Source organism: Manacus candei, unplaced genomic scaffold, assembly GCF_025592945.1.
Source record: "Manacus candei isolate 608988 ecotype Guabito, Panama unplaced genomic scaffold, ASM2559294v1 h1tg000059l, whole genome shotgun sequence".
NCBI lineage: Eukaryota > Metazoa > Chordata > Aves > Passeriformes > Pipridae > Manacus > Manacus candei.
The window spans coordinates 833,420-847,253 of record NW_026138107.1 but is presented as its reverse complement, the minus strand read 5'-3'; the positions used below and the strand labels follow the sequence as shown (position 1 = coordinate 847,253).

At 51.5% G+C, this 13,834-nt stretch overlaps 1 protein-coding gene across 3 annotated transcripts in view; it reads right to left on the bottom strand.

Moving 5' to 3' along the window:
- The window catches only part of SMAD7 (SMAD family member 7), a 29,016-nt gene extending 15,871 nt beyond the window's left edge, over positions 1–13,145 (bottom strand). The window contains exons 1-4 of one of the 3 annotated variants that reach the window (XM_051803736.1): positions 13,064–13,145; positions 11,172–12,602; positions 10,058–10,111; positions 4,841–4,915 (exon numbers count right to left, since the gene is read on the bottom strand). In XM_051803736.1, coding sequence (XP_051659696.1) covers positions 4,841–4,915; positions 10,058–10,111; positions 11,172–11,682 — 640 coding nt within the window. In that variant the 5' untranslated portion in view covers positions 11,683–12,602; positions 13,064–13,145. Of the gene's footprint in view, positions 1–4,840; positions 4,916–10,057; positions 10,112–11,171; positions 12,603–12,767; positions 12,895–13,063 lie in introns of those variants that run through there. The other 2 variants (XM_051803735.1, XM_051803737.1) reach the window with 2 other exon arrangements.
- Between the last annotated feature and the right edge of the window lie 689 nt (positions 13,146–13,834).

The window sequence follows — 13,834 nt, the reverse complement described above, 5'->3', positions numbered from 1 at the left end:
GACTATCCTGGCCATGTCCCAGGGGGGTCCCCACAGGGTGAGAACCCCCTTAAAAAAAAAAAAAAAAAAGAGCCCTCACGGGGCTCAAGGAACCGGAGCGGGTGGCCAAGCCAAGAGCCCGGGGCCGATGCCAAGCGCCGGCTCCCTCCTCCCAGTCGGCCACGGTCAGATGATGTGCGAGGCGAGCCGGGAGGCTCCTAGTCTGGCAGGCAGCCTGCTCTGCTCCAGAGGCTCCAGTGCTGTCATCCTGGCGTTAACCCCTGATAACCTTGTCCTTTCCAGGACAGGACGGTGGTTTTTAGGTAGGCAAGGGGGTATGGGGGAGGGGGGAGCCGTGTCTCCAACGAGGCTGGGAAGGAAAGAGTGCAATGCCCCGAGAAGCTCAAAGCAAATAAAAAAAAAAAAAATATTAAAAGGACACAAGCTCAAAAATAAACCAAAAATAAGTGACTTAAAGAAAAAAAAATTCCCAAGCAATTGTTTATCCCTGGGACAAATATACAATCCTAGTTCCACAGGAAGAAGTCTCAATTTCAGATTATAATAGGATGCCAATTTGTAAATAAAGGCATTTCACAGGAGGTTATAAACTCTGTAGGAGATAGAGGTGGAAGTAGGGGGAATGGGAAAACACAGGCAGGACTCTGGCAGAGGAACAGCTCAGGATCCTGTTTACATGGGCGGGGGGAAAGCAGTGGGGAGCCGCTTCGGGGGGCAAATAGCTCCGGATTTGGACAAGGTGCTTCTTCCCTGGTGAGCAGATACCAGCAGGGATCAGAGGCATAGTGAAACATTCCCGGCCTGTCCGCAATTTTGGAATGAAATGTCAATCAGCCAAGAGGTCCCTTAAACCAGACAAGGTCCCACAGCAGGGAGCGATGCTGATGCTTTTCCAGCCTATGGAGGTCTTTTCCCCATCTTTTTGGTGTGGAGTTGGGGGGGAGAAACTGAGTCTGTGCCTGCTGCAGGAGCGCCTTGCAGGTCTCCCAGCCTCAAGCCTTGCAGAGCCTTGGTCCAGCGTTCACCAAGCATCATCACTCAACATACACTGGCTCTTGGAAACCCTGAGGCAGTTCCAGAGTCTGGGCAAGTGAACAGGATTGGGCCAAAATCTGGGTAAACTCTCGGGTTTGGTATTTTAGGAACAACCTCTATAAATAAAAGAGCAGTGGAGGCGGTGAGGACACAAGCCAGCTCATCTTGCTTTCCCTCTCTGATGACAAGCTCTGAGCTTCTTGGAGAGCTTTGCTTTGCCAGCAGATACAGCACTATTCACCTGTCCTGCTGGAGAGTCACCCTCTCGCCCACCGTGGACACCACAACCTCCCATCACCCAAGAGCCACTAGTCCCACACCACACAGGGGTCAAGACAGAGATGTCCAGGGCTGGGGGATCACACTTCATGGAGACCCAGCACCAACACCATCAAACACTATCTGCTCACTTCTACCCTTGGAGCAGAGCTTCTCCATGGGTCCCACAGGAATTTCACTCCCACCAATCCAATGCCACTGGACCACGGGCCAGCCACCTCCATGCTCTCCAAGCATAGCTTTGCTTGTTTGAAAGAAGTCATAACCAAACACATCTGCTGAGAACAAGTCAGCTCAAAATACAGGAAAAGCACCCTCTGTCTCCCATTTACAGGAATTATTTTTATCTCAAATGGGATATTTTTGCTCTTTAACCACACTGAGGGCAGAGAGGATCTGGCTGGTAATACCCGAGCACAGCCATGTCAGTGGGAGATAACGTGAGCGAGGAGTCCTGCCCTACCCACAGACTGACCACCGACAAAAATAAAGATGATATAAGAAAAAAAATAAAGGCAAGAACACATAAGTGAGATTCAGTGCCTCAGGGAAAGCGCGAGGTCCATCAGCTGGAGAAGAGGATGGCGGGGGAAGAGAGAGCAGAGGTGGGATGAGAAGAGGACACCAAGCACGGTGTGAAGGACTGCCAAATATTGCATTCCTGGGTCAGGAAGGAGAACAGAGAGAAGAAGGAGGGAGGAAAGGAACAGCTCAGATCAGTTATCACAAAGGGGAAACACTCCCCGTACATCTCCCCGGCCACGCCGCTCCCCTTCCCCCACCACATCCTCCAGTGCCTCTGGTATCCATCAACAAAACTGCCTTCAGCCTCCAGAAAGAGACAGACCCCGGTGGGGGCTGGATCTGAGACTCCTCATCATCAAAGGATCCTCATAGAGAGCTGCAAGGGGTTCTTGCTTTGAGCCCCTTTAATGCTCCCCTTGCCACCACCCCCTCAACCCCCCCATGTGGTTTCCCTGCCAGAGGGGCTGCAAACCCCTGGCTGTCCCTATTCCCAAATTCTCAGGGCTGAGAGCAGTCTTCCTTGCTATATCCTGCTCTTCCAACTTCAACACATCAGAGCAGGTCTACTGACCTTGATCTCCACTGCTACAGCAGCATCCACAGCCCATCACTGATGGCCAAAGCCCGCAGTGCTACAGGAACCCACCACCACCCACCATGATGTCTTTCTCCTCAGCCACCCAGTACAGTTTCCAAACTACCAAAATGTTTGTTTGTTTTTTTTTTCTTTTCTTAAGCCATCCTTTCATCAAAGAGCTGCAAATCCAACCTGTGCAGTTCTGGAGGGGATGAGGGATGCTGGACTCTCCACCCAGCGTCACCCATCCCCATCTGCCCAAACGTAGGTAAGACCAAGCCAAAGAGCGGGCCATGTACCCTGCCAATAACTCATTAAAGCCCCCTTCAAACACGCTCTCCTGCTAACTAAAATATGCAGGAGGGGGTAGGAAAAAAAAAAAGGAGGAGAAAGTGAGCTTTGGAGGATTGTTGCAAAGTGCGTTTATTTTCCTTTCTTGACTCGGTCTCTCCAGTTGGGAATTTTCAGCTCTGCACTTCTGCACGCGGAAGGGAGATGCCAGTAAATCAGAGCAAATTCAAAACAAATGCTCTTTCATGTGGAGGCATTCGGCTTTGTTTCAGGGCTTGGGTAGCTAACCGTATCCCTTCATGAGCCAACTCTCCTATCAGCTCCTCATTAAACTAAATGGCTACAATTACATTTGGGGAGGAAAAAAAGAGCGGTTAATGATCGTAAAAGGTTCTGTTTCCAGGCTTGGGGAGAGGGGGGAACCTTTGATAAGGGAGACAAAAAAAAAAAAAAAAAAAAAAAGAAAATCCAGTGAAATAATAACAATATAATAAAGTAAGTAAAAAATGTATTTTCAGGTGGAAATGTGCTTTCACTGGGGGAAGAAGCTCAATTAAGGAGCTAGAGGTCCCCTTCCATGGCCCTTTAGGAGGCACCAGGAACGAGCCATGTTATTTCCTGCAGTCCAAGCCCCCACCTCCCGCCTTCCCTTCGGGAGCAGAGCAGCCAGACGAGATGTTATCAAAAGGCTGAACCTTACAGAAAGCCCCCTTTTAAAAGCGAGTACTTCCTCTGCTTATTTCATGTGGTATCCTGTGGAACTGAACTCTCTCCTCCCCTCTGCAATGGGTGTATTTCAGGAGGAAAAAGGAAAAAAAAAAAGATCTAACAACATCCTTATTTATTGTGTTGTTTTGCTTCTTGTCTTTTCTTTCCACAGTCTCTTTTTTTTTTTTTTTTAATTCCCTGAAGCTATAGGCTCCAATAGCAAAAAAAATAAAAAACCCCAAAGTCTTCTGAATTTAAAAAAAAAAAAAAAAACAAAACAGCAACAAGCTTCTCTGTTCCCTCTCCCCCTTCGTTTGATTAATTCTCATTAGGGCCTTTGAACAAACAATATGCTCCCCTCTCAAATAACAGACAGGGTATATATTACACCCAAAAAAAAACAAACAAGGCTCACTTAAAGACATCCACACCAAACGCAATTCCTGGAGAGAGGCAGGGGCAGACGCACGCGCGCGTGCGGCCGCCGCCGACCTACTTCTGAATTCCAGTTTCAGGGCGATGAATAAATCATAAATCAAGGAGACATCACCACAAAGGGAAGCACCTTCAAACATCAGCAAGTACTTGCAGGTACAGGGTTTCAGACACTTTAATGCTGGTGGAGACAGAGCCCAGCCACAAAGCTGTCCAATCCGGAATGGGACATGCAGCGTTGGAGATATCACACCTTGGAAAAGCGGTTGGGAGTTGGACTAGGTGACCTTTATAAGGTCCTTTCCAACCCAAACCATTCTGTATTTCTATGAAAAGCCCAAGCAGGGTGAGGAAAGAGGGGTGCCTTCCAGCCCTGCACTGTGTAACAGCACCTGCGGGCTGAAGGAGATGGCAAATGGGTGATCGTAGAATATATCAAGTTGGAAGGGATCCATAAGGATCACCGACTCCCTCTGCAATAATCTCTGCATGAAACAGAACCACCTTTCCTCCCCGGGCACTATGACCCTTGTGCATCAGATGCAAGGTGCTGACGGCCTTACCTGGAGCAAAGTCCAAGCATGGTTCTCATCCCAGAGACAAGACATGTCACCACCACCACCACCAAGTCAAGGAGACCCTGACATTGAATCCTTCCTAAAAGTACATCTACTCCCATAATCCACATATCCAAATGAACAGTCAGTCAACATCACTTAGCCTTCCCCAGCACACCTCCTCCTGCCTCAGTCCAAAAATGAATGGAGCCATAAGGCTGGAATTCAAAGGAGAACCTCACCTGGGATTTCAACACATCCTCTGCACGAGATGTACACAGCTGCCACCGAAGTGAAACCCAACTTCCCCTTCGAGCACACCTTTCTCAGTGACAGACATTCCCAAATCCCCCCAGCATCATTTCGCCTTCCCTCGGGACCCCCGGTCAATGCAACCCACAGCCAAGATCAAGGACAACAAGAGATGTCTTACCTGAAAGCCCCCCAGGGGCTAGACAATTAGTTCCCCCTGTTTCAGTGGAGGAAGGCACAGAGTCTGGACAATCTGTTGGAGCAGAGGAAAAGGGAAAAAAAAAAAAAGAATAATCAGTATATAGGTGGTTCTTTGAAGGCTCCCAGCATCGCCGCAAGCAGGACACACATTCCAAAGGGCTTAGCAGGAAGCGATTACTAATTGTCCGCGCAGAGACAGTAGTTCATCAAGAAGCATCCACCCTAACTCGTTGTCTCAGTCAAGGCTGCGCTTCATCGCCAGCCAACGCTGATTATAGACCGGCAGAAATTACAGGCTGGTTGCCACCTCTCCGGCCCCGTCACCGGGTAAGGAGATCAAGGTTGTCACCGTCCTGATGTAAGCGAGCTTCCAAAAATGCTTAAATCATGGCTTTATGCGCCCGATTTAGTCGACACCTGTAACTCACCAAAAAGGGAACCGAAAGGGAAACGTCTCATCGCCGCCTTTTTGCGGCAAACGGGCTAAGTTTGCGTTCCCATGCTCAATTTTTGTCACCGCCAGCTCTGACAGATCTTGCTGTCAACTCCTGGGACAGGTGGGCAACTGGACCTACTCCACTCACAGTCAGAGGGCAGGGTAAGATTGGCTGCTCCATTAGAGGTTTCTCTTGATGTGTGGAGCTGTTGGAGCTCAAGGTCTGGACCTTTCCATCCCAAGCCTGCTCCGCCAGGTGACAAGTCAGAAGCCAACACTGATCTCCTGGTCTTACATGCAAACTCCAGCTTCTTGGTCACTACCATGCAGAACTACAAGCTCAAGGACAAGCCTGAGAAGACCTGTAAAGTTCATGCAACTTTCTGGTCCTTAGGGGCTTTAGGCTTCATCAAATTTGGGCTCCCTAATGACATCATTTCGCTCACATCTGTATCTCAAAGCGAGGGCCACCACCAGGAGAGCAGAGGTGATTTTCTCCCTACTGATAAAGCAATTCTTCCAGATCCCATCCCTGAAATCCCAGTGAATAAGAAATTCCTGTCTGCATAACCTCATTTTATCAGAGTGAAGTAGAAGCCCTAACAGGAATATACAGTTTAACAGGATATACTTAATCAAACCGAAAACAATAGGGGAGACAGGAAATAGACTTACTTGTGAAACACTGTATACCATACGCTCTCTAAATGCCTTGGCTCCCTAAATGCCTTGTCCTGCTTTCTATGCTTTAAAGAAACAAGTTTTCCACTTCTTTTAACCCTTTCTAGTCTAGATAGAAGATTCCCCCCACCATTACCTTGGGATAGCTTCAACCTGCTTGGACTACAGATGCTTTCTTAAATGCAGGTTGGACCACCCTGCCCTGCCCTGGGCTCCCTCTGCTCCCAGCTACAGCTCCCCGAGGAGTTCCTGCAGATAAGGAACATAATTGGCCCTTTGCACATTCTCTTGCTGTAGGGATCAGACACGACCAGGTCCTCTGTTAGCACATCAGACAGGACTTGCAGAACAGAATCCTATCCCAACTTAAAACGCACAACACTAGCAATAGGGGCATGTGCTTTCATGACTTCATCAGCTCCCTTCCTGTGTCCCACTATCCAACAGACAGTTCCCCTCATCTATGAACCACTCTCTGAAGTCTCTTTACAAAACACAGAGCTAATGCACCTTAACTCTAGACCAACCATGACAGTCAGGTATGGGATAAGCCCAAAGGCAGGACTCTCATGGCTGAATTCATCCGGACACTCTTCCCATCCCCTTCAGAGCTGCCCAGGGTTCCTGTTAGTAAGGGGTACTAGGGCTCATTTTATCCTCAGCACCATACAGGTCATAGGATCAGAGGTTCATCCAAGCCTGCTGCACATTAATCTCCTCCCAACGCTGCCTTCCCAGAGTATGAAACCATTGCAGAGACGTACAATTATTCCTGGTGGCCACCAGCCCAACCTTGCAAGGTCTCAAATAGCTCCTGGAAGCTGCCAAACCTCCAGCTCCCCTGAAAGTTGATGCCACAGGAGGGCATTTGGCTCTGCAAAGACATCTCAGCGAGTCTCCTGCACTCTCATACTCCAGCACCACCATGACCAGTCACGCAGGGGCACAGTGGAACCACTTGCAGCCCCTTGTCTCGCTTAATGATGAATCAACAATCTGCCTGAATTATTTGAGGGCACTACTGTCCATCTCGCTTTCAACACAGCTGCAAGTGGCAGCTCCTGTAGGGACATCAGGAATGCTGAGCAGCCCCACACCTCCAGAGCAAGCCATCATCATCCATCCCTGCAAACATCCTCTTAAGGAAGAGGAAAAGTCCTCTCCTTGATGAAAGCCCTCCCCGATCCCCAGCAAGTTCAAGGCCAGCTTGGACAGGGCTTGGAGCAACCTGGTGTAGTGGAAGTTGTCCAGACGTGGAAGAAGGTGAGCTTTAAGGTCCCTTCCAACCCAAACCCTTCTGGGACTCTATGGCCAAGCAAGTCAGCCTGACCTTCAGCCTTCCCACAGGTAACCCAACCATCAAGGGCAGATCTTTCCAGTCTACAAGGACACAAACACTAAATCTACCCTACCAACACACAATCTGACATGGCATTTCATTGCCTACAACAGACTCCAAGCTCCCTGTCCATCCCTGCTTTCCTCCAGCCTGCAACACAGCCTGTCTCAGCCTCCATCACCCAAAAAACCCACAATTTAATCCCCATCATAAGGGTTTTTAACTAGAAGAGGAGATATTTAGAGGAAACAGAAGGAAGAAACTGTTCATCATGAGGGTGGTGAGGCATTGACACAGATTGCCCACAAAGGTGGGAGACCCCCTATCCCTGGAAACCTTCAAGGTCAGGCTGGATAGGACTGTGAGCAACCAGTTCTAGTCGAAGATGTCCCTGATCACTGCAGGAGGGCTGGACCAGATGGCTTTTAGAGTCTCTCCCAACACAAACTATTATTTGATTCTATGATCACCAGTTTCAGGTGCTACCTGCCTGTCTGCCCATATGAATCACTTACAAGGCTTAGCACTAAACATTTAAAAACTTTTATCACCACTACCACGCTTGATGGAAAAGCAGAAGTTTCCTCCTGGATGAACATCCCCAGCCCCGCTGCCAGAGTCTAAATGTAGGGCTGTTCCCACACAAGATCCCTGGGGAGAAGAGAGCTGATGTGCATTGGCCAGGTAAAAATCCTCACACCTTCCCACGGTCACCTACTGTTCCCCATCCCATCTAACCAGCCCATGACGAGCAATCCTCAACAGCAGCTGGGGAACTGTCGCAGGAGACGGCACCAATGCTGGGACGGGAAACCCTCCGCAGAGGAAACACTGAGAAACCCTGAGCTTGCAAAACCCACCTGCCACAACAGACTTCCAGGCTCCGCTTGCGCCTGTCGCAGCCCCGTTAGTCAGACCTCAGCTGCCAAAGGGATTTTTCTTTCAAAAAGTAAAAAAAAAGGACTTTTTGGTGAGTAACCCAGTTGTTTCTGTGCTTCCGATGGGCAGCGTTAATCACTTCCTATTGGCCGATAGGAATAACTTTTCCTTTCGAAATGGCACATTCATGTTCTGCGGCTTTTCTGTTTACACACATTTTGCTACCTTATGTCAACACTTGCTAATGAATAAATATATCATTCAGCTAACTGAAAATAAGATCCTGGCAGAGGCAGACTGGATGTTTAAATGCTGCTAATAGATTTATCCTAACATCTTCATCAGGAAACCAAAACCAAGCTTTAACCCTTCACTCCTGCAGCTCCAAACCCCTTTGCACCCCAATGCCAGGATCATCAATGGGTGAAAAGGTCATGAAGGCAGAAATAAGGAAATCTTGGGGGACCACTCCAGGGATGCAGTCAAAATGATGCCAACTCCCACAAAACTTTGTGACCCAGCAGACTCTCAGAGCCTCTTACAGAACAACCCTTCTGCACCCCAGCACATGCCCGGAGTGCTGAACCTACTCCCAGTATCCCTCTTCCATTCATAAGCTTTTATCTCCTGTTTTTTACACCAAGGCAAAATATCTCATGCCTTGTAACCCGATTGTTTGTTAAACAGCTCTGCTTATTTCCAGGAGGCACAGCAACACTTATCTAACACTTAACTCACAACTAACACAGTAACTTACTTAAGTAACACTTAAGAACACTTATCTGTGTTCTTAAGGAGTTTGCAGAGGGGGAAAAAGAACAGTACAGCCTCTAAGGGAGCAGTGGGCAGGACGGGACCCCACAAAGGTAGCAAAGCAGCTTCAGGGTTGGGGTTTCTTTTAGTCGCAAGAAACTGAAGACAGGTAATTTAATAAAAGTCGTTTCTTTGGCCCAAAAAACCCCAAAACAAATAACCTGATATCGGTCTTCACAAATACCTCTACCTTTGCCTCCCTGCACCGCCGTGCCTCTCCTGTCTGCCATGACCACAGAGACCACCGTGCTCCAGCCAGCACTCCAGATCCACTAATCCTCAGGGAGCCAGGAGCTACTCCTCCCGAGCTCCCCCCCCCCCCCCCCCGCCCCGTTTCCGATTCCCCCCACCTCTCCTCCTTCCAGCCTGATTTATCTCACACTCGGAGAGCTCACTGCCAACCAAGAGTTTATGCAGACAACCGCAAAAGAGCTGGTGCCAGCCTCAAATGGGCTTCTCCCCTGGCACCCTGACATTCAATTACAAGCAACAGGCATGCAGAGTGGTGCTAAAACTTTAAAAAAAAAAAAAAAAAGAAAAGAAAAAAAAAAGAAAAAAAACTTTTCAACCTCTTTTCCTGGGTTTCTTTTTTTTTTTTTTTTCCAACCTGATGAGGCAGGATTAAGCTTCTATAAAACTCAGAAAGATTTCTAACAAGTCTGTCAAGGTTCATTGAGATTCCCAGGCATCATGGAGATGCTGTGCTGGATCCCAACCTAAATCCCTAAAAATTCGCCCAGGGGTGCGGGAGCATTGCCATTTTCAACTGGAGCTCATGGTTTTCCTGGCTGACTCAAGCAGCACAGGCCTGTGCCGCATTGCAATCCCTCTTGGAGTTTCCTGCCAGAGTTTTAAAATCCTACTTTGTGCACAAGGTGGCTTAGATAAATTATATGTTAATTCTTCCAGGGGTAGCAAGAGGCACAGAAGCACTAAAGCGGCCAAAAACGAAATGCATGACAAAGTCAGGACACTGTTTTCCCTGAGAAAGGGTCTGTTTTCCCTTTTTTTATCTCTCTTTTATCTGTATTGAAAAAAAGTCCACTTACCAGTTGGTTTGAGAAAATCCATTGGATATCTGGAGTAGGGTGGAGGGGGAGACTCTGGAATTAGAAAAGTACAGAGAAAATAAAGGCAGAGCCATGAGAAAGAAAAAAAAAAAAAAAAAAGGAAAAAAGATAGGAACTTATGATAACAGTGGCATTCTTTTAGCAAAACTGTTTGTCTTAGCTCTGGGGGTTGGAGGCAGGGCAGCGAGGCGGTGATTGCCTTGATATTTAGCTGTCAGATAAACAAAAGGGTCCGTCTGGCGCCAGTCTCCCTGCTATCTGCCGCTCGGGCTGTCTGATCGGGGCCTCCTTGGCTCGGCGGAGCCGCGGCAGCGCCGGGGCCGCCCGGCCCCTAATCCCCCGGCACCGCGCGGGGACGGCGGGGAGGCAGCGCCGGGGCCCCCGGGAGGGGAGGGGGGCGCCGATGGGGAAGTAGGGGGGGTCACCCCCTCCTCTAAATACAGAAGAAACACATAAACCACGGCAGTGGAAAGGTTTTGTGCGTGTGCGATGGGCTTTGTCGTTTGTTGTGGGTTGTTTTGGGGGTTTTGGTTGTTTTTTGTTTGTTTGGGTTTGTTTTTTTTTTCCAGGAGGAAAAAAAAAAATGTTTAGTGGGCTGGGAGGTGAGTGGGGCTGCACCCATGCGTTCCTGTATCCCCTTCACACATGCATCCCCTGCAACCCTTCCATCTCCTGCACACCTCTATCCCCTGCACCCCTTTATGTCCTCCCTCCCCTGTACCCCTGCATCCCGTCCCTCCCCTGAGACCCTGTACCCCTATATCCCTGAATCCCCTCCATCCCCTGCACCCTTATACTCCTGCATCACCTCCATCCCCTGCAACTCTGTATTTCCTATACCCCTGCATCCCCGTATCCCCTATATTCCCGCAATCCCTCCATCACCTGCACACCTCTAGCCCCTGCACCCCTGCATTCTCTCCAACCCCTGCACTTTTATGCCCTCCATCCCTTGCACCCCCTATATTATTCCTGCATGCCCTCCATCCCTTACAGCCCTGTTAATTCCTCCACCCCCTAGCACCTCTGCAGCCCCTCCATCCCCCCCTGCATCCCCAGCACACCCCCCGCCATCCCTCCCCGCCGCCCGTACCTAGCTCGCAGAGCCGGCTGAGGTGGTGCGGGTTGCAGCAGACGAGCTCGGGGTGAGCCTTGCCGTAGGATTCACAGCAACATAACCGCTTCACTTCTGAGCAGTGGCGGAGGTCGGGCCAGCGGAACACCTTGCAGAGCAGCACCGGCAGCGGGTACCAGTGCTGCCCCAGCCGCGAGTCGGCCTTGGCGGGCAGCAGCAGGCAGGGGGTCCGCGCCCCGCCGCGGGACTCCACGGCGTGCAGCAGCCCCTCCAGCTGCCGCTCCTTCAGCCGCTTCAGCACGGCGTGGGTCAGCGCCTTCAGTTCCGCCTCCGCGCCCGCCGCCGCCCGCCCGCCGCGGGCCGCCTTGCCCGGGCAGCACCCGCGACCCCCGCCCAGGTGCGCCCGGGGCTCGGCCCCCGCCGCCGCCGCGCCGGGCTCGCCCGCCGCCGCCTCCTCCTCCTCCTCGCCGCCGGGCGCGCGGCTCCGCCAGAGCCGCCGGACGAGCACCGAGCGTTTGGTCCTGAACATGCGGGACGAGAGGAGGGGCCCCCGGCTACAAAACGGGCATGTCGTCCGCCGAGCATGAAGGGGCCGGCAGCCGGGGTGCGGCGGCGGCGGGGGGCAGCGGCGGGGGGCAGCGGGGCCGAGGCGGGTCGTGGCATGCGCCAGTCTCCGCGCTGGGGCCGCGGGTCCCGCCGCCTCCCGCGGGGGGATGCGCCGGCCGCGCCTCCGCCCGCTGCGAGAAAATTAAAATTAAAAAAATTGCACCCCCAAAAAAAAATAAAATTTAAAGGACGGGGAGGGAAAAAAAAAAAAAAAGAAAGAAAAAAATAAAGGGAGGAGGTGCCGGGGGGGAGGGAGGGGGGAAGGGTAAGAGCCGCCGCTCGCTCCGGCTTTGCCCAAAAAAGCGAAGAAAAAATAAAATTTTAAAAAAAAAAAAAAATCCCCGTCTAGAGCCCGCGGCGCCCGGCGCGGGGGGAGGCGGGCGGGGGCTGCCGGCGCCGCGCCGCCCTGCGCGGGTGCGGAGCGCGGCCCGAGACGCGGGGGAGCCTCGGGCGCTCGGGGGCCGCGGCGCCCATCAACCCGCCACGCCGGGGAAGGGGCGCGGGGGCAGGGATGCGGCGCACGGCAGAATCGGGAGGCGAAACTGAAAAACGCGAGCTAAACCGGCGTCTTATTTATCAAAAAAAAAAAAAAAAATTATTAAAAAAATTAATAAATTTTAAAAACCAACCCTAAGGTCTGGACGTCGGTTTAAGCATCTGTCACAAAAGAGGCGGACGAGCGCATCCAGAGTGTTGTATCCCTTTTTTAAAGCCCAGGTCGTCCTGATGCGGGGTTTCGGGGCGGGTTTTTTTTTTTTTTTTGGTTTTTGGTTGGTTTTGGTTTGTCTTTTTTTCCTCCTTCTTCCCAGTGGTTTTAATCCACACGGAGTCTTGATCCGGCTGCTACGAAGAGAAAGAAAGGAAATAAAAAAAAAAAATAAAAAAAAAAAAAAAGAGAGAAGAAGAAGAAGAAGGCGAAAAGTGGGGCTGCGTCCCTCTTCTTCCTGCCTGCCTTGCCCAGCAGCCGCGCCGGGCCGAGCCGGGCCCGCCGCTCCCGGCGGTGCTTACATGGGTGCGGGGGTGCCCGCCGGCCGCCGACCCTTCTCCGCGCTGCCGGCGCCTCTGCCGCGGTGCCTTTTTTTCCCCTCCTCTCTCCTCCTTCCTGCCTTCCCCTCCTCCTCCTCCTCCTCCTTTCTCCTCCTCCTCCACCTCCTCCTCCTTTCTCGGCTTGGCTGCTTTTTTTTTTTTTTTTTTCCCTCCCCCCCCCCTTTTTCTTTTTTTTTTTTTTTTTTGTTCCCCCTTTCCCCCCTCCCCTCTCTCCGCAGCCTCCCTCCCTCCCTCCCTCGCTCGCTCGCTGCCCGCACCTCGCTGTGTGCCGTGCTGCGGGCGCGGGGCGCGGCGGGAGCGGAGCCGGCGCGGTGCCTGCGCCCTCCCCCGGTCCCCCCCGCCCCGGCGGCGGCTTCGCAGTGCGCAGCGGCCCGGCCCGGCCCGGCCCCGGCCCCGTCACGTGGGCGTCTAGACACCGTGTCGCTCCGGGGAGAAAAAAAAAAAAAATAAATATATCTATATATTATATTTATCTCCAACCGCCCTTTTGCGCAAGAGGCGGCTTCGGGTTGCGGGGAGGTTGTGGGTCCGTGACACCCCCCCCCCACCCACCCCTGTCCACCTTCATCCCTGCCCCTGGATGGGGGTGCGGAGATGTTGGAGGGGGTGTATGTGTGTTCCCCCCACCCCGCCCCAACCCCGTACCCAGTGGGGAGCCCCCGGGGCTGGAGGGGTGCCCGTGCTCAGTCTTTAAGTATTGCAACATTAAACCAAATCAACCTTAAAAAAAAATTTAAAATATTGATATGGTTCTGCGTGTCGAATAAGGGCACGGCACAAAAAGTAGTAGTAATAATAATAATAATAGTAATAGTAATTTGTATTTTCCCGGCACCTGTCACCAAAGGACGGGAAAATATCCCGTGGGGGCTCGTTACACCCCGATTCTCACCGAAAGTAAAGCAAAACTGATGAGCACGCGGCGCTCTGATGTTCTACTACTAATGGTAACAATCCCTGGCACCCTGAGTGCTCCGCAGATCCCCCATTCCAATTCTGGACCTGCAGAGGGCTGGGAAACTAAGCCA